The sequence below is a fragment of the Citrus clementina genome, unplaced genomic scaffold, assembly GCF_000493195.1.
Source record: "Citrus clementina cultivar Clemenules unplaced genomic scaffold, Citrus_clementina_v1.0 scaffold_1, whole genome shotgun sequence".
NCBI lineage: Eukaryota > Viridiplantae > Streptophyta > Magnoliopsida > Sapindales > Rutaceae > Citrus > Citrus x clementina.
Genome location: NW_006263303.1, coordinates 24,563,549 through 24,587,291, shown reverse-complemented (window position 1 = coordinate 24,587,291; position 23,743 = coordinate 24,563,549). Strand labels below are relative to the sequence as shown.

The 23,743-nt window shown below is 35.0% G+C and overlaps 4 protein-coding genes across 4 annotated transcripts; 3 read left to right on the top strand and 1 right to left on the bottom strand.

Annotated features, from left to right (window-relative positions):
- Positions 1 to 576: 576 nt before the first annotated feature.
- Positions 577 to 2,493, top strand: LOC18055568 (ubiquinone biosynthesis protein COQ9-B, mitochondrial). Its single transcript, XM_006452772.2, has 5 exons — positions 577 to 1,180; positions 1,259 to 1,420; positions 1,505 to 1,676; positions 2,012 to 2,085; positions 2,173 to 2,493. Exons 1-5 carry the CDS (start codon positions 752 to 754, stop codon positions 2,251 to 2,253), a joined length of 918 nt encoding a protein of 305 aa, XP_006452835.1. The 5' UTR covers positions 577 to 751; the 3' UTR covers positions 2,254 to 2,493.
- Positions 2,494 to 3,253: 760 nt separating this feature from the next.
- LOC18055567 (actin-104) lies at positions 3,254 to 4,750 on the top strand. The gene is made up of 4 exons (XM_006452770.2): positions 3,254 to 3,358; positions 3,439 to 3,832; positions 3,933 to 4,546; positions 4,674 to 4,750. Exons 1-4 carry the CDS (start codon positions 3,293 to 3,295, stop codon positions 4,737 to 4,739), a joined length of 1,140 nt encoding a protein of 379 aa, XP_006452833.1. The 5' UTR covers positions 3,254 to 3,292; the 3' UTR covers positions 4,740 to 4,750.
- Positions 4,751 to 5,405: 655 nt separating this feature from the next.
- On the top strand, positions 5,406 to 9,223 carry LOC18055566. The gene is made up of 3 exons (XM_006452769.2): positions 5,406 to 5,542; positions 7,412 to 7,533; positions 8,664 to 9,223. The coding sequence occupies exons 1-3, from the start codon at positions 5,419 to 5,421 to the stop codon at positions 8,982 to 8,984; spliced, it is 567 nt and encodes a 188-aa protein (XP_006452832.1). The 5' UTR covers positions 5,406 to 5,418; the 3' UTR covers positions 8,985 to 9,223.
- A 279-nt stretch (positions 9,224 to 9,502) lies between these two features.
- LOC18055565 (sm-like protein LSM1A) lies at positions 9,503 to 12,934 on the bottom strand. The gene is made up of 5 exons (XM_006452767.2): positions 12,516 to 12,934; positions 11,253 to 11,321; positions 11,044 to 11,159; positions 10,885 to 10,947; positions 9,503 to 10,066 (listed from the first exon to the last, which is right to left on the bottom strand). The coding sequence occupies exons 1-5, from the start codon at positions 12,574 to 12,576 to the stop codon at positions 9,989 to 9,991; spliced, it is 387 nt and encodes a 128-aa protein (XP_006452830.1). The 5' UTR covers positions 12,577 to 12,934; the 3' UTR covers positions 9,503 to 9,988.
- Positions 12,935 to 23,743: the final 10,809 nt, after the last annotated feature.

Sequence of the window (23,743 nt, the reverse complement as noted above, 5' to 3'; positions counted from 1 at the left end):
TTATGTTGTGAATTTTGTTGCGGGTTATGTTATGGTATGCAGAATTTATTTTAATACTATTTGTTTTAGAAATTTTGGTGGGTCTCGTTGGAATGTAAGCTTCTGGAATTTAAGCAATGTAAATTTTGTTGCGGGTTATGTTATGAATTTTGTTTTATTTACATTGCTTAAATTTTGTTGATAAGATTTTCCTCTGCACGAAGCGATAAAGCAGTCTTTCTTTATTCATGTTTTTATTCATTATTTTATTATTTTAATGTTTTATGTAGCGAGAGGAACGAGAAGCGAAACAGTAGGCGAGAATGCCGTTTCTCTCGTCATTCTCTCGTTCCTCTCGCTCCTTAGCATTTTTCATGAGTTTATTATGTCATCTTATGCATGCTCAATTTGCCTTTCATTAAGTGATGAATAGACTATTCGGTAGTATTATTAAGCATCAGCGGATGGTGAAAGAAAATTAAACAAAATCTCTAATAATGCAAGACTTGTAAGATGTAATGCAGATAACACACTAATTCAGTTCTAGTGTTTGAAATGGTCAATTATAGATCTAATTGAACTAGCTTTAAAACTCGGTCAACAGACTAAACGTAGTCTGGGCGGCAGACGCAAAGACACGTGGAAGCACATAACAACAGCTACGTGGAACCCGGAAACCTGTTTGGATTTCTCCAACAAGAAAAATATACCGAACTGTCTGTGGCGTCACTTCACTTCGGTGAAGCAAATTATCGAACACAAAACGAACAAGATGTACAGAACGGCAGCGAAACGCCTACTCTCGCAAGGTGTGACGTCGATTAACGTTAGGAGCGGCCGTACGCGATTACTCCCTAATCTCCGTCAAATCACTTGCTCTTCTCGATTTTCCACTTCCACCGTAAATCCCCAATCAGGCCCTAATCAACAAGTCAACAATGAAGCCCCTAATTTCACGGATTCCAAGACGACGTCGTCTTCGTCTGCAGCAGAGGAAGCTCGTGGTGCTCGAAGCCATCAGAGGGAGAGACCGAGAGTTGTGGAGTACCGAGAAGAGCAGGCGCGAGTGCTCGAGGCGTCTCTGCGCCACGTGGCGAAGAACGGATGGGGCGAGGCGGCTATGATTGCAGGCGCAAGGGACGTTGGCTTGTCTCCTTCCATCATCGGATCTTTCCCCAGAAAGGACGCCGCTCTCGTTGAGGTAAGTAATTACTCACTCCTTCGATTCTTATTAATTTGATCTAATTGCTGATTGATTCTTTTTAATCATTTTGTTCAGTTTTTTATGGATGATTGCTTACAAAGGCTAATTGATAGAATTGACTCGGGGGAGGATTTAAAGGACTTGATTCCGAGTCAGCGCATCTCGAAGCTGGTTCGAATTCGTCTGGAAATGCAAGCGCCTTACATTTCTAAGTGGCCTCAGGCTCTTAGCATCCAAGTACCAATCTTTTTTCCTTTTGTTTTTGTTGGACTGCTAAGTTCTGATTGGAATTTAAACTGTTTATGTAACTACTTTTGGTAGGCTCAGCCATTGAATGTACCCACTAGTTTTAAACAGAGAGCAATGCTGGTTGATGAGATTTGGCATGCTGTTGGGGATGAGGCTTCAGATATAGATTGGTATGTGAAGCGCACCATCCTTGGAGGAATTTATTCCACAACTGAGATTTACATGCTGACTGATAGTTCCCCAGGTTTGTTTTTCTTTATTATATGTGGGGCATGGCATTCCTAGATTTTGACATACATTTACCTTTGCCCGCTTTTTTATTTCTTCCCCTTAACGTTATTCTCGGCCAATGAAAATCCAGAGGATGATTTTGATGTAATGTGGTTAGATACAGCATATTTGGATTTCTAGCTAGTATAGCATAATTTAAGTTTCCTTATAAAATCATTATCGGATAGAATGCTGCCAAAAGGGAAGGATCAGCCTATATTTGTAATTCCATTATGGTGCTGCCATTCACGTGGAGATGAAATCTTGTGGATAATTTCTCATCTGATAATCTGTGTCATTCTCTGGCAGATTTTTGTGACACATGGAGGTTCTTGGATGATCGAGTAAGAGATGCTTTTGATTTGAAAAAAACCTTTCAAGAGGTAGGCTGTTTACATTTTGAGTTATCTTTTTTTCTTCCTTTGATGGTTCTGTAAGAGTCAAAACCTAATGGAGTGATGTTTATGCAGGCAACGTATTTGGCTGAAGCTGTTGGTGCTGGAATGGGGAGTTCTCTGCAGGGGTTTGTTAGTAAAGTATTTAAAAGATGACCGGTCATGATTGGATGTTTCATGAGATATCTGTCAAACATCAATTTGCAGCTCAACTTGGTTAGGACTCGGTGACTATTGTGCCTTCTCAATGGGATTGCTTCTATGGGGGTTCAAACTGGGAGTTCTTATGTTTATGTTGGTTGTATTGAATGACCTTATCTGTTTCTTCTGTCCATATTCTGCCATTTGGCAATGAAAGTTGAGAGTGCAATTTGAAGGTCTCGTTATCTTGTTGTATCTTTGTTGATTGTTGAACCTACTTTTTTCTGGTCAGTCACTCATAATAATGTTTGCATTCATTTTCAGCATTAAATGGAATATGTGATAATGATTGAGCTTAAAGATAATGTTGAATGTAGATTATGTTTACATCATTTTCATTATATGAATAATGGTAGCATGGAACCTAAAATCATATGCACTGCACAAGAGAACATATATCTGCTGTGATGTAAAAAAATTTCTACCATTTGCCTCTGATTTAACCAAGGGGTTGTGGTTACTTATTGACCTCCCCCATTTTTTGGGTTTATGACATTACTGTCGACGTTTTCAACATTCAGTTTGGTTTCTGTATTTGGTTGGATCGACTCCATAAAAAAGTATAAATTACATGTGGTTCTTTGGAAGTCACAGGAAGTTTGGGCCAATAATGCATCTTCTGACAGGCAGCGGGAGCGGGAAGATGTTCAAAATGTTGGTACAAGTATCAACTTTTCCTGTTACCGATATTGGAGGCATAATAAATCCATAACCTAGATGATAAGAAATAGATGGATAAATGATACATTGATATAGGCAAAAATGATTCTTTGGGATGGGCAAAGTCAGAGTAGAAAAGACTCTTTTCCCTTGGCCTTTTAAATATGCTCTGACATCCTCCCAAAGCAAACGAAAAGTAATTCTAAGATTCATCTCAAAGTGAAACCTGCGCGATTATTCCCCTCAGTTTTTCTTCTTTCTATTAAATATCTTCTAATCTTCTACCCTCCGACTGCTCTTCGCTCTCAACATCAACTTGATAAGCTTTCAGGACATGGGCGTGGAGGACCTTTATGAATTCCGGTCAATTGTTTGTGATAGTGGCTCAGGGTCGGTGAAGGTAAATGAATTCATTATCTACTAAACACTTGTTGTTTGAACTTTACAGACTTTTGCTGAAAAAAAAAATCCTTAATGCAGACTGGGTTTGCTGGTGACGATGCTCCATGCGTTGTATTTCCTAGCCTTATAGGCCAACCAAGAAACAAGAATTCCATGATTGGCATTGGACAAAAGGATATGTATTTTGGAGATGAAGCACAAGCCAGGCGCGGAGTCCTCAGATTAAGTCATCCTGTTAATCGTGGAATGGTTCGAGATTGGGAAGCAATGGAGAGACTCTGGGAACAGATATTTGATAAGGAGCTCAGAGTCACCATAGAAGAACACCCTGTTCTATTAACAGAGCCGCCGCTGAATCCAAAAATAAACAGAGAAAAGATGGTTGAAATCATGTTTGAAGGTTTTGAAGTTCCTGCCACCTATGTAGCTATTCAAGCCGTGCTTTCCCTCTATGCTAGTGGTCGAACAACAGGTAAAAATTTTCTTACTAATAATTCTTTCATGAATGAAACTCCAACGATATCAAGTAGCAGTGCCTTGACCCCAAAAAAAAAAAAATGCATTGTATGCAGGAATTGTGATGGATTCTGGGGAAGGTGTCACACACGTAGTTCCAATCTACGAGGGTTATGCATTACCGCACGCAATCCAACGGCTTGAACTAGCTGGCAAGGACCTCACAGATTACCTCACCACGAACTTAACAAAAGACGGCTACATCTTCACCACATCAGCCGAAAGAGAAATTGTGAGGGACATAAAAGAGCGACTGTCATACGTAGCAATGGATTTCCAGAAGGAACTTGCGATGTCAAAGGAGAGCTCACAGCTGGACAAGCAATACGAATTGCCAGATGGGCAAGTCATAACTATTGGAGCCGCACAGTTCAAAGGCCCGGAAGTTCTGTTTGATCCAAGCAGAATGGGATTAGAGACGGGAGGTGTGCATGAGATTTTGGTGAGGGCAATCATGAGGAGTGATATGGATGTTAGAAGGGAAATGTATGGGAATGTGGTGCTCAGTGGTGGCACCAGTTTGATACCAGGCTTGCCTGATAGATTGGCCAAAGAACTCTGCAATCTTGCATCTCCTGGTGTGCGAGTGAGAGTTGTTGCACCACCACAGAGGCTGCACAGTGTGTGGATTGGTGGCTCCATTTTGGCCTCTTTAAGCACTTTTCAACAGGTTAATTAACTCAATTAGAGGGCATCTTTTTATATTATATAGTGCTTAACATAACTTGATAATCAATCTCATTACTCATGCAGTTGTGGGTGAAATTAACTGTTTTTTTTTTTCTTCTGTTCTGCAGATGTGGATTACAAAGGAAGATTACATGGAATCTGGTCCTTCTGTAGTGCATATGAAATGCTTCTAATTACTCTCTTCTTCACCACTATGTTAATTGTTCATTTTTACGAAATGAAATAAATAAATTCAATGACAAAGACAAGTGTGTCATTCAAAATACCTACACATTCAGGGAGTGTTTTCTCCTTGTAACAGGAAAATCTAAGATGTACATTTTCCAATCTTCCACAAAAGTAAAAGCCAAACTCTGTTACAAACGGAAATTTGAACAGGCATGCAAGCAATTTTCTTTTTCTTTTTTTCTTTAAAAGGAAAAGCGAGAAATCCCTTTACAAAATAAATTATAATACATTATTTACAGATTAATTTACAAATTAGAATTCATTGTTGAGTTTTTATGGAATAATGAATTAATTAATAGAATTTATTTTTTTTACGAACAACCATTAATTCAATACTAAAAAAACTTATGCCAAACTATACCATGTAAATGTGAATTATTGGTAGTAAAAGACATCCTTAGAGGTAATTTACGGTTGTATTTATTAGTATTAAACAATAAAGTGGGGAAATTATTAAAACTAAATAACAAAAAGTTTACAATAATCCAAAGTCAAACACATGGCCGGAGGATTTGAATCTACTGTTGGGGTTATATTAAAATAAAATTTATGCACGACATATTTAAGTGCTGCAGAAGTTGTTGATGAGTCCTGCGGCAGAAGTTGTTGAAACGAAACATCAAGATGGTTACTGCATCGGACATTTCAGCTAAATTGAATCTAAAGCCACACATAGAGGGTGGCTTTTACACAGAAACTTTCAGAGACGCTTCTGTTTTTCTCTCCAAGTCTCAACTTCCCTCTGAATGTAAAGTCTTCACTTGCCTTTCCTTTATCTTTCCACTGTTGTTTCCTTTTTTGGTTTAGCTGATACTTGATAATGATTTCACTGTTTTTGGATTTATTATGCTGTAAACCCAGCTAAAGGATCTTGTTTGCTAATCTGGGTATGCATAATTCTTTCTTTTAGATTGCATCTTATGGTTAGATTCTAAGACTGTATATGCATATACTTTGTGTCTGCAGTCTTTGTACTTTGAAGTTGGTACTATACTACTTTTCTGAGGGGACCACCCAGGGATGACAAAAACCCCCCACAGAGACGGGTATTTTTGGAGATTTTTCCTATTTGGGGAGAGTACGAGAATAATTTTATAGTCAATTTCTTATTTAGGGAATGGACGTAGAAATTTTTTTACCTAATTTCTTATTCGGGGAAGGGACGGGGATGAGGTGGAATCCCCCATCCCCTCCCCATTTTCCCACTTTAATTTTTAATTTTATTTTTATTTTTTAAAATTACTAGTAAATAAATAATGAAATTTGAATGATATTATAAAATTATAAATATTAGTAAAAATAAAAAAATATCAAAATATTTATATTATTAAATTTTTAGGCCTAATTAACTAATTAAAGCCTTAAATTTTTATTTATGACATTAAAAATGCCGGGTAGATTCTATTAGTCCAAAAATTTTGTTTTATTAAAAATATTAATTAAGTATCTACATTTATTTTATTTATTTTATTGCCAATATAAAAGTAAATTCTTTTTTCTTTTATTGTAGGATTATGAAGATTGACAAAGATAATTATTTTGATAATTTGTATTTTGCATGTGACTTTTGTAATGGATCAATAATGTAAGATATATTTCGAACTTTACTTTTATTTAAATTTTTTATTTTAATATAATTAACTCAAAATCGAAAAAAAAATGTATTAGTTATTCGGGGATCGGGGATCCTCTGTTATTATTTGGTAAGGGGATAAAAATTCTCTCAAGTAATTCTGACAGGGACAAGGAGAGAACGGGTATACAAGCAAAATATCGGGGATGAGTACGGGGAGATTGGTCCCCTCCCCTCCCCTCCCCATTGCCATCCCTAGGACCACTTTGTGGACTGCTTTTAGAGATTGCCTTATTTGAAGTGTCAAAGCTGTTTTTTGGTTGCATGAATTTGAAATCCCAAATGATTTTTTAAGATTCAGTGAATTCATATCCGTACTATTATGCTATTGCCTTTTGAATTTCACAGACCTTTTTATATTAAAAGCTGAATAGAAAACCGATTATCCAATACTTTAGGTTGAAATTAAGAGGTATTAAAAGTTAATTATCTAGTTCTCTATCTTCAAGTTGACAGATATGTTTGCAAACATGGAATGGTGTAGCATCTGATCTGAATGAACCTGTATTTGTAGTTCAGCGAACAGTGATCTCATAGTTGAATAAATTTGTGTGATGCAGTTCATAAATTTCAGATAAAATAATTTCATTTTGATTCTGAGGTCTCTACTGAGTGTAGGGACGATTATGTAGATTGAACATATTCCGCTAAATAAATCCAATTTAACCTAGAAATTGTTGACAACCATCTCTTTGTGTAGGACCTTGTAATGTCCGCGACTTCCAAGTTTTGAAACTTAAGTTATTTTTCTTCCAGATTATTGCCTGACTACCATTTTCTTCCTAAAGCAATTTAGGTATGTTTGGGATTGAGGTGATAGATTTTGGGATTTATGATCATAAATAATTTATCTAAATTCATGATCAAGTTATTTTTCCTTTACTACACAGCTACAGCTTCCATTTCGTATCACCTTATTACCAAATAGAGGAAAAGTCTTTTCATTGCTGATCATCTCAATAATATGATTGCTTTTCTTTGCAGACAAAGTTGATCGTGCTGTCAGCACAGCTATATACTTCTTGCTACCATCTGGTAGCGTGTCACACCTCCATCGATTACCATGTGCAGAAACCTGGCATTTTTACACGGGAGAACCTATTACGGTATGAGTGATCCTTGCTCAACTCTGATTGATAGAAGTAGTGTGCATTCATTGGGATTCTCAAGATAGTTGTTTGATGGGTTTTCCACCATTGCTAGGATGGTCAAGCCATCCTATGAATTTTAGGCTTCTTCTCCATATAGTTTAGCCATCAACCAGTGATATTATTTAATAGTGAATGAGTTCTAATGCCTCATTTACTAAATAGTGTGGCCATGGGAACCAAATAAAGTATCATTGGTTTTGACCTATTTTTGTCCAGAACAGTTTGTATCAAGTTGAGTGTCCAGCTAGCCTTATGAAGCCATAAACAACGTGGACTGGCCATGTGTTTCTTATGTGTTTTAGGTGTAGGCTTTTATTCTCAATTCTGCCTTTGGGCCATCTCTCGCCTGCAACCTGAGTGAATATACCATCATCTTGATTATGTCAAGCTCAACTAGACCTCCACCTCTTCTGTCGAAGAAAAAAGGGTTGTCTTCTCTGTTATATGATATCCCCAATTTCGGCTGCCATGATTATTGTTATTCTGCCGTTCCTCCACCCTTGTTGCACCCATTAATTAAAATTGCCTTGCCCATGCATTTATTGGTTTCTTCTAGTTAATGATTGAACTATTTAAACCAGTTACCTCTAGATTTCAATAAAATGATTTTGCTATGATTGACAGTATATGTTTCATGTTAATGCTCTTACCATGAGTTCTCTCTGGCTAACCCCCCCTCCCGGTCTTGGGTATGGTTTTATAAAAGAGAAAACACTTTACAGAAAGTGAGGCATTATTAAAGTTGATTACTGTGGCAGTTTCTTTAATGGTTCCGAGATTCCAGTATACTTCGGTGGCCACCATTGAAACTCCCTTTAACACACACACACACACATATATATCCTCAAAATCTGAATGTATTTTATGTTATATGTTATTTATTTTTAAAGTCTACGAATATAGTCAAAAAACATAAAAACACTGATCAAAGGTTTTGCTTACATCTGTCTCCACAAATTAATTATGAATCCAAAATAACCTTTTCTTAAGAAAGTTTCTCCGATCTACAGAATCATCAGTCTCTCTTGCCCGTTTGCCCTTCTTTCTCCTTTTTCGCCCTTTTAACACAACATGTTTTCTTTCAGATATTTGAACTGAATGACAAAGATGGGAAAATCAAATTAACATGTCTGGGCAATGATCTTGGAAACAATCAGCAACCACAGTACACGGTGCCCCCAAATGTGTGGTTTGGTTCATTTCCAACGAATGACTTTCACATTTCCCCAGATGGGGCAGTGAGCAAGGTTGAATCAAGGGATGCTGAGAGTCACTACTCCCTCGTGGGGTGCACTTGTGCACCTGCTTTTCAGTTTGAAGACTTTGAGTTGGCAAAACGCTCTGACCTTGTTTCAAGCTTTCCCAATCATGCGCCCCTCATCTCTTTACTCACCTTTCCTGAGTAAAAAGAAGCTTCATCTGCAATCTTCAGGTTCACATCTTTTTCTTTCGTAAAGGCTGTTGCAAGCAAATCATGTAATGCATTGATCAATAATGAAAGCCCCTTGTGTGTCAAACTAAACACGATGGAACGGTTGGAACCTTTCCTTAAGTATGAAAAGGATTTCCTATGGTTTTTTATTTTAGTGGCTTGATGATCTCAGCTACAATGTTATGTGCTTTCTATTGCTCATCCTATACACTGCTACCGTTCAACAGGATGAACATGAAATTTTGTTGTTATATTAGAGCAGAGTCGAAAAATGAGTAGCAAATGAGGCAGTTGACGTTCTAACTCATTGAAAATTTTACTTCGAGCGACAGATAACTTCGCATGCTGTATTTTGACCATCATGTTCAATTATACAAGGTGGTTTTACATGAATAACAATAGCGTGAATAAAATTCCAGTCTAAAGAGTTGAGGCAAACAAAAGATTGTATTGTACGCATGCCACAGTAGCCCGTGGCTGAACTACGGACAATAAAAGAACTTTTGAATGCTATTAAGTAATCAACATAAACACATTACAAATGAATTGAAAGCGACTGTGCCATTACAAAATGCGGCACCAAAGCGACCACCCATAGCAATTTCAACAAAGCAAAAGCCAGAAAAAAAAGTGGGAGCAAAGAGAGAAAAAGAGAACATCATTTCTTGTGAAGTTAAAAAATATCTAAAACCTGACTGAAACTAAAGAAACCCAGTATGTGTATATTGAACATATAAATTGACCCACATATCATCGTTGCTCTAAGAGATGAAAGCCCACATCCTCCACCAAGTTTTTGCAAACAAGGTCTTCAGACCTGTTACTATCTCTTTTTTGTCTCCCTCTTGACTTCCTCATCCAGCACGACAGGAAGGATGGATAACCTTTGCCTTTCCCCACTCTTTTCTGTCTTTTTGGACACCGTTGCACTAATATTTGCAAATACGGCATGAACTTGTAACAATATGGCAGAAACTGTTAATCAAAATCAAGGAACTCCATTCTTTTTCTCATGGAACCCTTCAAAACTGTGGCATCCTTTTCCGCTTTCTGAGCCTGAAGAAAGGAAAGGAGTAAATGGACATAAGCAAATCATAATGTGCCAAAGCAATAGAAGTGCATAACTTTTTGTAACAACAATCATATTGATTTAGTAGAAGGATTGCATTTTTTAACCCATTATTGAAAGAAAACTGGGATCTACAACCCTAGAAAAGATGAGATAATCTAATCAGGAAAGTTATCAAGAGGAGATCATAATAAGAGAAGGATTTTCACACATCAATCTGATAAGGGGAACTTGGTACATGACCCAGGAAAGACTATAATCATTATGAATATCTGGCAACAAGTATAACTAGAAACGTTCCAATCAGGGAGCCCTAACCATATTAATTATTAAAGTCAGGGACAAGCTGAAAGACAAAAAAGACATAAGAGTAATGTAGTATATTTTGTCCTGTTGTATTGAAATCTGTATTTTTTTGTCCATTAGTTTATCCCTAACTTCAATATGATTAGGGATCACTGATTGAAAATCCACTATAAGTACAACCACTGCTTTAAAATCCCTTGCAGAAGACAGCAATAATAAAAACTTCCACAACAAAGAGGTACAGTCTCATGGTGGGACAGAATCCTAGGACACTGACCTACCTCCACCTAAACCAAACCACAAAGGAGATTATAAGTTATAACACTTCATGTGTGAAGCAGAAGGGAGTTCTAAATAATATAAGCCAGCAGACAATCCGAACAAAACCTAACATATTAGTTCATGGCATTAAGAATTCTAATCAGTTGCCACCTTGTAGAGGGACAGTATCCTGGGACATCAGCGTACTTTGATCTAAAATATGTGTCATGTTACTTACCCTCTTTATCTCAGCTGTTGATACACAAGTCATATGTGCGGGTAGCTCCTCCTTCTCTAAATCCTATGTTATGAGTAGCCAAAACAAAGAAACATAAAATATTTGCAAAAATAATTATAAGGAATCAAGCCGCACAGAGCAGTAGACAAAACAATGTACCAGCTCTCCAATTAAGACAACATTCTCCCCACGGATTACGTATAGACCTAAGGGGATATCGCAGTAAAGATCACCCACAATGATTCGCTCACAAGCACCTTCAAGAACAACATTAGCTGCACATCGGAAGAAATTTTCCGTCAGCAACTAAGGTTCAAAAAATTCAAGGGCATATTAAACTTAGCAAACATTATGTAACGGCATTTTACCAAATTGATCAAATGAACGGAGCAAACCCAAGAGCTTCCGCCCATCCCGCAACAGGACGAGAATTTTTTCTGCGAAAAAAATAACAGCATAAGGAGACGAATATATTGTAATGAACCAATTATCCTACATTTACTTGAGACCTATGATACACAAAATGAGCAATTAAATAGGCTAATGAGATTTTTTATATGCTCTATCTAATACATGGTATTAGAAATTTGTATCCATTTTAAAGACTCCAAAGAAACACAGAAAAGAAAGTTCAGAACACGTGAAATAATTTTCATGCACCGGCAAAGAAGTGCAAACAAAATAAACCCAGTGCCCCTGCTGCCATTCTAAGGAAAAAAAAAAAAAAAGTAAGAGAAAGACCCCCAATCATTTACGATTAATATGGGAGACGTGTGGTTTTTCATAAGATTAAGAAAGTAGGAAATTCAAGCTTGTATGCAAGTAAAGCATGGAGCTATAATGTTGGGAGACTAGTTTAGCAACTGGACGCCTGATGTTACCTATCACTTTCTATATTTTGTCTGCCAGTGCATCAATGGCTGTTTTACATGGTACTCAATTTATATTGACACTCCCTTTTTCTTTGAGGAATTATCCTCCATTCTACCCATCTTCAATACTACCAATCCAGCACGCATTTGATCCTAAGAGTATATGACCATTGCTTAAAAGCTTCAAACATTACCATGAATATACAAAAACAATAATTAAACACTCTAAGAATTAAAAAAAAATAGAAAAAAAAATCAAATCAGACTCAAGAGGCAGAAATTGTTTTGGGATCTCTTGTAGTAGTACAACTGTACAAGAAGTCTGGGGTATGAACCTCCTTCACATAGGCGGAGAAAGGATTCAGTTACCGTCATGCCACAAAAAAGAAAGGGGAAAAAAAAGTTGCAATACAGGAGTATTTAATCCAAATCAGCTTAATTAGTAACAACATTGGCTTCAACCAAATACAAGCAAAGTTCTTTTCTTGACTCAGAATCAAGAAGGCAGCAAGAGCAACAAGAAAAGAAATTTAACAGATGAAAAGCCCTCTAAATCAAACAGTAACATGAACACAACAATACATCATGCAACTCAAAAACAGAGAACGAGCAACTGGGAAAACCACAAAGAAGAACAAATTAAACACAACCCAATTGCACAGACTTTACATCCCAATGCATCAAATACATACATCTATAAATTCATGAATATATATAGTTACAGAGAACCAGACACACAGAGAGAGAGAGGGATTTTACTGTCGAGATAGGTGGCGAGAGAAGTGGAGAGAAAGACATCATCAGGGCCAGCCCACGACATTGAGGAATTCAGCGATGTTATTGACTTTTACAAATAATAATTCTCCTTCCTCTAATGCTGCTAATGGCATTTGCTTTTCAACAAAAGCAACCCCCCACCCCTCGTTTTATTATTTAATGTACCCCCACCCACCAAATCTTTCTTCTTTTCTTCTACCCAATTCTAGATTACAACGCAACCAAAACCCTAATTTAGTTCCAAAGCAAAGCTCTCTCACCTTTATTCAATCAAACATAAAAGATAAAAGGGAAAAATCTGGGAGCTAATTATATAGAACGGTGTTATTGTGGTAGGTTAAACTTTTACAGCCCTTTTTGACAAACACTATCGCCATTCATCTCTCTGATTCCTTTTCTTATTAATTATTTTTTATTATTCATTTATTTTTCTACATGATTGGACTTTATATAGTTACCGAGTAAAAACAAAGTTAAGACGGCTTCTGAAGCTTTGACCATGGGCCAAGTTAATAAAGTGACTTCAGTAGTTCAGTTCACATTTTAATTTAATATTTTGTTTTTTGTTTTTAAATATATGCACCATGCAGCCAAAAAAAAAAGAAGATAAAAAGTAAAAAATTCAAGGCCAAGGTTAAGTTACATTATCATTTACTAAACATTATGTGAATACGGGTCGTTGGATTTGTATAGTAAAATCAGATGGATGAAAATGAAATGAGCAATTTCATATTTTAAAACTGGCTTAATAGAAGTTAATTTTCTTTCTTCTCTTTCTTTTATCGTCTTCTCCTCTAAATAGCTGTCACCTTCTTCTGTAATTTTTTTCCCCATTTACTTCTTTAATCACAAAATTTAATTTGGTAATAAACTTGAAGAAAGAAAAGAAAAAGAGACAAAATTAAAAAGAAATTGGGTAAGACCAGATTTTTTTAGGTTTTCAAAATTCCATATTGTTATGTCTAATGTATTTATTTATTTTTTTCAGGTAGCCAAGAAAAAAAAAAAAAAAAAAAGAGTCCTTCGTCATACGATAAACATGAATTTTGGTAATAAATTATTAAAAAAATGATGGCCGATCCGACCACCTCATCTATGACCATCGCACTAACAAAATTAAAGTATGTAACGAAGGAAGAAAAAATAAATAAATAAGAAGAAGGAGGAGGAGGCAAGAAGTGGTAGCTGGTGGAATTTCCAAAGTACTCTTAATAATTTTTTTTTTTTTTGAGTTTTATCTAGATTTCCAATAAACTTTCGAATGTAACATATCTACCGGTAGAATTATTTTAAGTTAATTTAAATTGTCCTAACCCATTTTCAAATAATTTTTTATGCAACGTAAAATATTTCACCAAGTATAGTCAGTCAAATATTGATCGCGAGGAAATGAAAAAAAAGGAAAAAACAAAAAAAAAACAAAAATTCAGAAATTCACTGCTCCAACAATAACCGCATACGATATATAGTTTTTTAAGGGTTTTGGTTTTCCCTTCCTAAAACAGCATCTTAAAGGTGCGGTTCGCCAGAGCCGGTAAGAGACAGATGCGATTGCTTATTTCATTTCCATCCGTTCGATTTTACCATTTGAATCCAACGAAACTTTATTCGTTTAATGTTTGTTACATGATAATGTAATTTAATATTGCCCTAAATTCAATAATAACATAATCGCAGTTAGTTTTTGTACATATTAATGTAGTATGAAGTGATTCGTTGAAAAGTAATACTATTTTTTTTATTATGTGGGTCCATGATAATTTTATACGATCAATCTTCTTATACCATATCAGTTTGTAAAAAATGGTTGTGACTCTATCATTACTAAATAAAATTTAACGTCGGTCAAAATTCTGATGCCCTTAGGCGAGGTGAATCCTTTAATAAGGGTGGATTTTGTTGAATTTATTGTCTTTATTTTTCATTTATCTATATTTGTTGTTAGAATTTTGTTGTGTTGTACACTAGAAGAAGATTTGCACTTATAACATGTAAAGTGAGTAGACTACACCAATCTCATACACTCGAACTTTCAATAATTGGATATTTATGGTGTACGTAATTATGTATTTGTATTTTATTGTTAGGCATCGCCCTAATTTTATGTTTGAGTTTTAAGTATCGTCTTATGTATTATATTTTAGCGTGATTTAGCATATTTCCATTTGTATGGCGATGCATTATTGATCATCATTAGTTTTTCAATATATTTACCATTAAAAAATTTGAAATACATTTAAAAAAAATCAAAATTTCAATGTATCTTGTATTAAAATCTTTTAACGAATTTCTTTAATCATTGACCAAAAAAAATTTACTCAAAAATACTTTTTATAGAAATATTTTTTATCATTTACTTCTCGTAAATTTGAAATGACCAGTTAAAGAAACTTGTTTAAAAGTATATTGATTAAATAGAAATTCTTTTAACAATTTTAAAGATGTATTTTATATATTTTGAATTGAAAATAACATTAAATAAAAAAAATAAAAGAGATGTTGATATTTGTATATTTTTTACTTTTCAAACAAACATTTTACATTTCCGGAAATTTTTTGTAAATTAAGTATGTCAAAAATATCCGCTCAATTCAAACTCGGCTTGGACCACAGTGATGCGGGATGGGTAATATTGACCGGTGATCGGGTCAGGCTGGTCCCCGGCATCACTTGATAAGCTTGGGGGTCCAACCCAAAACCTAAATTTTATTAAAAATATAATAAAATATATATTATTTTAAATAATTATATTTAGTTGACCTACTTATTACATATATTTAAAATTTATATTTTCATGTCTGATTTTTCTTAAAATATTAAAAATCATAAAATTATAAAATAAATTAGAAATATACATATATAATATTATAAAATATAAAATTCGGGTTTAAAAAGCCCAAACTAAAAAAGCCGGTCCGATGGCAGGCATTTTAAGCTCGGTCTGAGTAGCCAAAAAATATGCTCCGAATGGGTCTGGCCATTGCCATACCCATACCCATACCTGGCCTCGAGTCTTGCCATCCCTAGGATGAACCCATTAACACCTAAAATGCACCAAAACTTCTAATTTGTGAGCACTGACCGCATTGGAACGGTGGCGGTGGTTTGGTCTTAACGATATTCAATCATTGGAGTCTGCGCTTAGATGAGATCGCATTAGTATTATTTTCATTTAGTTTATTTCAACCTTCTGATGACCAATCCGAATCCTGATACGTGGCAGATTACGAACTATATAATATGATTTTATCTTTTGAGACTGTTTTCTTGCTGTCTCTTGGCTCCAAATAACGGTACTCAAATCTTGGTAACTCTTTCATCGAACACCCTTATTTTATTATTTTTATTATTATTAATTTAACACATCAAAAATATTACATTCCGCTACTCAAAGCTAATGAAACATCCATGCATCAAAAGTATAGGAAAGACTCAGAACTAATGACACATCAATGCATCACAAACTTGGTGATTCTGTTTTCACTTTTACTTGTTATGAAACAAAGCCTCAATCTGATCAACTTCACATATGCATGAACGCCACCAGCTCCCTTCAAGCAAGGCTGAAATTCGTTGCAATGAGTTTTTTTATTTTAATTTTTCCTGAGGTAGGCATCACAGAATTAACATTTGGCATTTGGCCAAAGAAAAAAGCAAAATGAGTGATCCTTGATCAGTAAGCAATGGGGCTTCATCTTAATCACTACAAGTGTGCCACATTTAACAGAAATCGACTCCAATAATCCAAGCAATAAAACTGGAACAATTCCTGAATATCTGCATCGTTAAATCAATATAAATTGAACAATTAACACGCATGCAAAATAGGCCGCCGTGTAATGCGAGGATAAAAGACAAAAAAAATTATGAAAGAAACAGTTTGAGGTAACCTTCTTACCGTGTAATTAATCCTTGGATATGGCCTAAAGATAAAGGCAAGTTATATCTCTAATACAATATCTGCAATCAAGACCAAAAAAAAATAAAAAATCAAAATCAAAACAATGCATCTAAATTAACCTGTCATTTTGAATATTGCAAATAAAACATATAGAAGCTTACATTCAGAATCTGTTATTTTGAATATTGCAAATGAAACATACAGAAACTTACATTCAGAATCTGTCTTAACCCATTTGCTTCCGTTCTCTGCATCTTCATTGAAATCATCCTCATTAGCAGACTCCGGCGTATTTACTGTTCTGCTCTTCAGGTATTTTTTACTAGACAATGCTGTACCAGAACTCTGGGGATATATTTTCATTTTCTTGTGAAGTATAGCCCTCATTATCTGTACCCAATTCATTATAAAAATATAAAATAACCATGTAGTTGATGTAGAATAATTATTCTCAGAGTGGACGTTCAAACGTTTTAAAATGCAAATTAAACGTTACGTACCTTTTCCATTTGGGATTCTGAGACTGGATCTTTTAAACTTGGGGCAGGGGCAAACCCACTTCTGCAAGCAATCATCTTTTTGAGAAGAAAAGACAATGATTTGCTGCTAATGACACCAGTGCTTTTAGTACTATCGAAGCTAATATCTTTCCCAGCACTACTAAAGGCTGCAGCTGTTGTGGTCCTGGGGTTTGAATCATTGATGGTTGTTTCATCATCAACTTCCGAATCTTCCGGTTCATGCAATATTAAGTTTACTTCATTTTGAAGTGTTGCCACTTCTTCATCAGGGGTAGGATCTTGTACAGAATCATGATCCAGGTCCTTCAAGTTAACATTTCCAATTGTCCCAATTGCTAGCAACCCGTGAGTCCACTCCACGAATTCTTCTTTACAAGATTCTTTCTGCACACAATCTGCATCTTCACAAAAATATTCATTAATCACAAGTTCATTAAGATCTTAAACCAAACGTGTGGTATATGATGATTTGATATTATGATTTATGAATTGTAAATTGCAAGTACCTCTACTATTAGCTGATAATGAGGAAAGCAAGTCCGGTTTCTTGCTTGAATGTATCCCACCGAGCTTGTTTTGCATCCAATTGAAAATCTGAAATGAAACCAGAACAAGAATTAAACTTCTCTTAATAAACATTAACTAATATATACATCATCCCATAAGCCTATACAGGTAATTGGTCATACCCTCATTATTTGTTGATAAATGAATATAAATGTGGAGCTAGCTGGGGTTGAGTTAATGGCGAGTGTGGATGTGCAATGACGTTTATATACAGAGACAGAGATCTCGTGGGGAGTAAAAGCTTAGCTGCATGTGGCAGAGTTAAATAGTTAAAGGGGCCGGGGGTGTGAGAAATTCCATATACAAGCTGTTAGCAGGCAGCAGCTGCTGGTTTAAGTTCCCAACAGTGACTTTTGCCGCCTCTTTGTCATTTCTCTCTCTTCTATTTGTCACCTTTTTTCAACTACTATATATTTCTTTTTCTTCTATCAAAAATCAAATCAACATAATCTAATTTAGATAATTCATTATCATATGGGAGCACTGATATTTGAAGATTAATAAGACACCATCAAAATAGAAACATGAATACTGTACACACTATAACACTACTGCAATGCATAAAATATTAATGTTGTTCATACTACAACTGTCGTTTCTATCTTAGTGACTTAAATATAATTTTTCATCATATATCTCGAGCATTAATTGGTCTTGCCGGTGCTGCCCTTCGGTCTAGCATATATAACCATGACATTATGACAATAACGCTAAATATTTTAGTTTTATTAACGAAGGTGTGTTTACACACATTCCATTAATTATTTGACACACACACACACACATATGCATGTATATATGAAAGAGAGTACGTGGAATAATCAGTCCAATCCCTTATAATGATGAGATGATTCGGGTCATATATATATATATATATTCAATCATAATCAGTCCCACATTTTAAATTATAACTAAAAGTTTGCATGGCAAAAGATTTAACGCACGTCATTTTTGATGAGGTTGATTTAGTGTATAAATTACCAAGCCAATCACACCAAGACTTGACCGGACTCAAAGCCTGATTAATGATGTGAAAAATCAAAGTGTTTAATCACAAACAAACACAAAAGAAGCAAAGCAGCAAAGATCAGACATAAGGATTTATAGTTGTTCAGCTGATTAACCAGTCTACATCCACTTGAATACCATTGCAAGGGTTTTATTGATTTCCGGAGAACAAGTTACAGAGAGAGATTCTTTTACTGTGCTGTGTTAAATAAACCACAACACTATTGGCTTTATATAGAGACTCAAAGGGATATGTGAAGTTCCTAATTCGACTAGGATAAAGTTTTTTAGTTTTAAGAAGAAATCATTCAACCACCTTCCATGTGTATGACATGTGTCCTAATTAATTAATCTTCTTCTAATATGGCATACGTCCATGTCATTTGAGCTTTGAAGTTTAAGTGAGATTACTTGTAAAAAACTTGTGATCGATTTTACTAAATCAGATCGATCTACTTTGTACGCTTTTGATTCTGCATCAACCGAAATGTCATACGCCTTTATTTTCTAGATGAGTTTAGTTTTCAATGATTTTCTTACTAGATCTAATTTCTAAAAACTCCAATCCTAAATAACTTTGAAAATTTTTCATCCAAACTAAGTATTATCAGAAGATAACAAATCGCACACGTCCCAAAAGAAAAAAAGTCAAGAAAGTAAAAGGAAGAATGAGCTATCCCAACCAACTAGATGATGGACCAAGCCAAAAGGGGAAGATGATGAGCAAGTAGAAAGGCCATGATCCCGTGAGTGGGATTGTCCCTTACTAACCCAACCAATTAGACACCCCTCCTGCCACCTCATGATATCATATCGCCACTCGGTCGCCACCACTACCCTCATTCTAAGCGCACGCCCCGCAAAATCATCGATACCCTGCTTTCTAATTTAAATCTTATTCATACATTTGTCAACCGCCCAGCGTCTTTGAGCCCCATTTTTGTTGTGATAAAAAGATTTGATCAGTGAGTGGCTCATAGTAATGGCTTTGAGTTTACCGTATACATCGTCTACATTCTTTTGCCTCCGTTCAATTTTGAAAAGAGATGATGTAACATTTTTGCGATACATCAATGTCAAGGACCTCGATTCATTTGGTGGATATTGCATACTTTCTTTCCTAGATGCATGTTTGGAAAGCAATGGCTAACATTAATTTTTATAATATAATCCAAGCTGCAGGATAAATATTCAACTGTACCATATATGCAAATAAGCAGTTAATTCGTCTGTGTAGCCGATTGATGGTGATGATGATCATGATCATATTAAACGAAATCCATCGACTCGGATCTGTTTGTCACTTCGAGGTGTTATAGAATAGATGTGAAGTGAGGCACTCAAAGTCATCGAAATATAAGTTACTTTGAACAAATTTAACTTGCGTTGAAAGGGTAACCAAAAAAAGGAAGGATTTTTTTATAATAACTTTAGGATTTCATATGGCAGTATCAATTCTTGCAAATCCCTACTTTTGGGATCATATTCGTACATACAATGCATTCCTTTATCCCTAATAGCAGCAGACGATCAATTATTTATTTTTTATTTAGTAAATATAATTAGTTCTTATGAATAATGATCTAACGGTTAATAGTTCATCTTATAGTAAGCAAGAATATCTCGTAATATTATCTAAAGAGTTATGAGATTTTATCCCATTTTTAAATGTTCATCGTGGAAGTCACTTGGGTTTGTAGCCCAGTGGTAAATCATTACCCTTAAAGTCGAGCATGATTATGAGGGCAAATATTCGAGTCCCTACAGACTCAATCTCCCTCAATTAAACATAATTGTGTGGAGACTACTTATAATATTTTTTTTCTTACAAAATACAAGTAGAGTAGAGACATCTCTCCTCCGTGAGGGGTATTTGGCAGATGACCTGCTGTCATAATAGCTACTTATAACGTCTTTCTCCCCTTACAAAATGCGAGTAGAGTATAAATATATTTCCTCTGTGAGGGGTATTTGGCAGATGACATGTTGTCATATCAGCTACTTATAACGTTTTTCTCTTTTGCGAAATGCGAGTAGAGTAGAGACATCCCTCCTCCATGAGAGATATTTGACAGATGACTTGCTAAATGCGAGTAGAGTAGAGATATCATTCCTTCGTGAGGAATATTTGACAGATAACTTACTGTTATAGCAATTGTATATATCTCTGTAATATGATGGTTAATCAGTTAAAAAAAAAAAATTGTTCATCGTGGAAGATAGTGGCACTCGCTAGATCATCGTCCTAATTCTTAGATGACATGGGCTAGACCAGGGAGCATCTTGAATTGGCGGACGAAATAGCACAGGGGGGCACGTGATAGTGTCCATTCACGCAATCACATCCACATGGCTGCAGGATGACAGGTCACTCTTCGGCGCTAAGTGCGTACCACACGTCGACTGACAGTTTGATGAAAGTTTTCCGACCAACACGTGTCTCTAAGGCACCGGTCTGATTTATTCCCGGAATTCGATGCTCTCATATCTCCATGTTTTGCATTGGCCCCCTTTGATTTTGATCCAAGTCATTTCTTAAACTATTTAATTCCCCTGGATAGAACTTGCTCTTGATCATCATCACATTTATTCAAATATGCGCAGCTGTCTCTCACGTTACTGTTTTAACTCTTCCAATTGGGGAAAAAGGACATGATCATGTTACAGTAACCTGGTTTGTTTTATTAAATTACCCCTCTATTAATGTAATACTCGTTCTTAATCAGGGAAGCAGTCATTTTATTCAATTACCCCATTGCACTCCAGCCATTGGATCGAAAAATGATCATGACTCCATGCATACGTGATTGAGAATCCTTCATCAGCATGTCATATGTGAGTGTGGTCCATATAACTTTCCTGTTCAAGTTTAATTCATGCAGGGGACTTGATCCTGTTTAATTAATCTTGTAACCACTTGAGGAAAATGTAATTATGAATACATAACATGCATTATAAGGAAAACAGGAGTGCCTCTTTCCACCCAAAAAGAGATAATTGAAGAAGAAACCATGTGCATTTAGTATATATTTATAGCACCCAGAATAATTATTTGGTTTAATTTATAGAACAACACTAGAATTGAACTCAGGACGCCTAAAGCAAGAATTGTTGAGGAAAAGAGGAAAAATATGATGGACCAATGAATTTAAGGAGTGTATATAACACTTTTTTAGGGTTTTATCTGCATATGTTCGAAAGAATTTGCTGATGATCGAGCTCTTATGTAAATTATCTCCAGAATACAAAAAATCCAGAATATTGCAATTAACAATACTAAAATAAAGCATTCCTTAAACACTTTGATTCGAAATCGTATGATTGTGAGATATATAAACAAAGAAATGCTTTTAGATATGGAGGAATGATTTCTTTTTCTCTTTCTTGGTACTAATGAAGTGAAATTAAAGTCCTACTTGTAGTGTTTCAATCAACACGGTAACTCTTCAACTTTAATTTACCTTGCGAAAAATCAATTACAAATTAATTGATTCCTTAAGTAAAAATTCATTGCATCAGTTGATTTGATTCACTTGTTATGCTTTTATTTCAAATTCATTGTAGTATTTATTTATCCGCATAAATTTTTTTATACATTCTTTTTTATCCTTATCATCAATAATATTACAATTTATATAACAATAATCATACAACTGGACTAAACATCTATAATTAATTCTAACAATAATTGAAAGCTATAAAACAACAAAAATAAATAGTAATTTCAGTATAATATTTGTATGTAGATGCACACAATTGATGTGTATAACGCAAATTAAAAACTAAAAGTACAATGTGAAAGTAGTAACATAAAACTGAACCATTGTAAGTAGGAAAAATTATAGAGTACATTAGAGGTATTACACATAATTAATGCATATATGACTTGTGTATAGTTCAATTAAATATAACTACCAATTATATGGTGATTTTTAAAAAAATATATACACATAGTATGCATACATTAATTTAATATAGTACCTTTGATGTAAAAGTAGAAAATCTCTTAGAAAGTAGAAGTAGAAAATTGATCCAAAACAACCACTCATGCTTTGGCCGAGTGGCTAGAACCACTCTCATAACTGTGAGGGTAGTAGCTCTTCGAAATCCACAAAAAGTATTGTGGGAGTTTAATTTTCTTCCTCAAATTTGAGAAAAGACAATCTTCTCTCTTTAGAAATGTGAGTGGAGTTGACGTCTCTTGAATATTTGCAGTTTTCTCCCTTTAGAAATGTGAGTGGAGTTGACATTCCTCGAACATTTATAACTACTAGTCTCTCTAATTATCTGATTGTAAATATCAGTTATAATATCATATAATATAAAAAAAAAAATTGATCCAAAACGTGGTTACTTTTATGGCACAATCTGGTTTATCTTGATAAACTTTAAAAAGAAAAGCCTATAGGGAATAGGAGACCCTTCTTAGTTTTTCTAGGTAATGATAAATCAAACGCTCATAACTAGGGCCTAGGGGTTCCCCAAGTTTCCCTCGAGATGCAAGTCTAAAACCTTTGAAACAAGGCAGTGGCCAATTGAGGAGGGTTTCTACCCATTAGAACAGGCTTTAACCATTAAACGTCTCTTATATATTCTAAATTTTCAAAGTTTGCGACTTTTTTATCACTCTTTGTTCGACATCTATACTTGGAAACTTTTCGAGTTTCCATGAGACTTTCCCAAAATGGAAAATTGAAGTCAAGATTTCTCACACTTGACGTGAAAAATCTCTCGTCGGTAATGATTTGTTTTTAGGGCTTCACTGGCCTGGCTCTTCTTTTATGAGTCCCATTGAAAAAGTTTCTCTATTCATGCGATGAGTTCAAGAATATATATCGAGAAATCAGGAATATCTTCAAGAAGATTTATAAGTATCGAATTTGGAAACTGATTCGTCAACGTATTATACGATAATTTTCTGCATGTGTATAAAAATCATCAGAAATCAAATTGGAATGATAGAGAAACGGAGTTTTCAGTTATTTTTCATATTACTTTCTTAAGGTGAGATATTAAAAGCCGAATCTTCAAGTGGGTGGTAGATAACTTCTCGCTTATAATTTAGATCAATAGATTTTTAATTTTTCCATGCACTGTCAAAGCAAATTTTTCTTAATCTTTGAAAGTTGATGTCTGAGTTGGATTTTTAGGCTGAGCTTCAACTATAATATGTTAAGTTAGGTCTTAATAATTTAATTGTAATAATACATCAA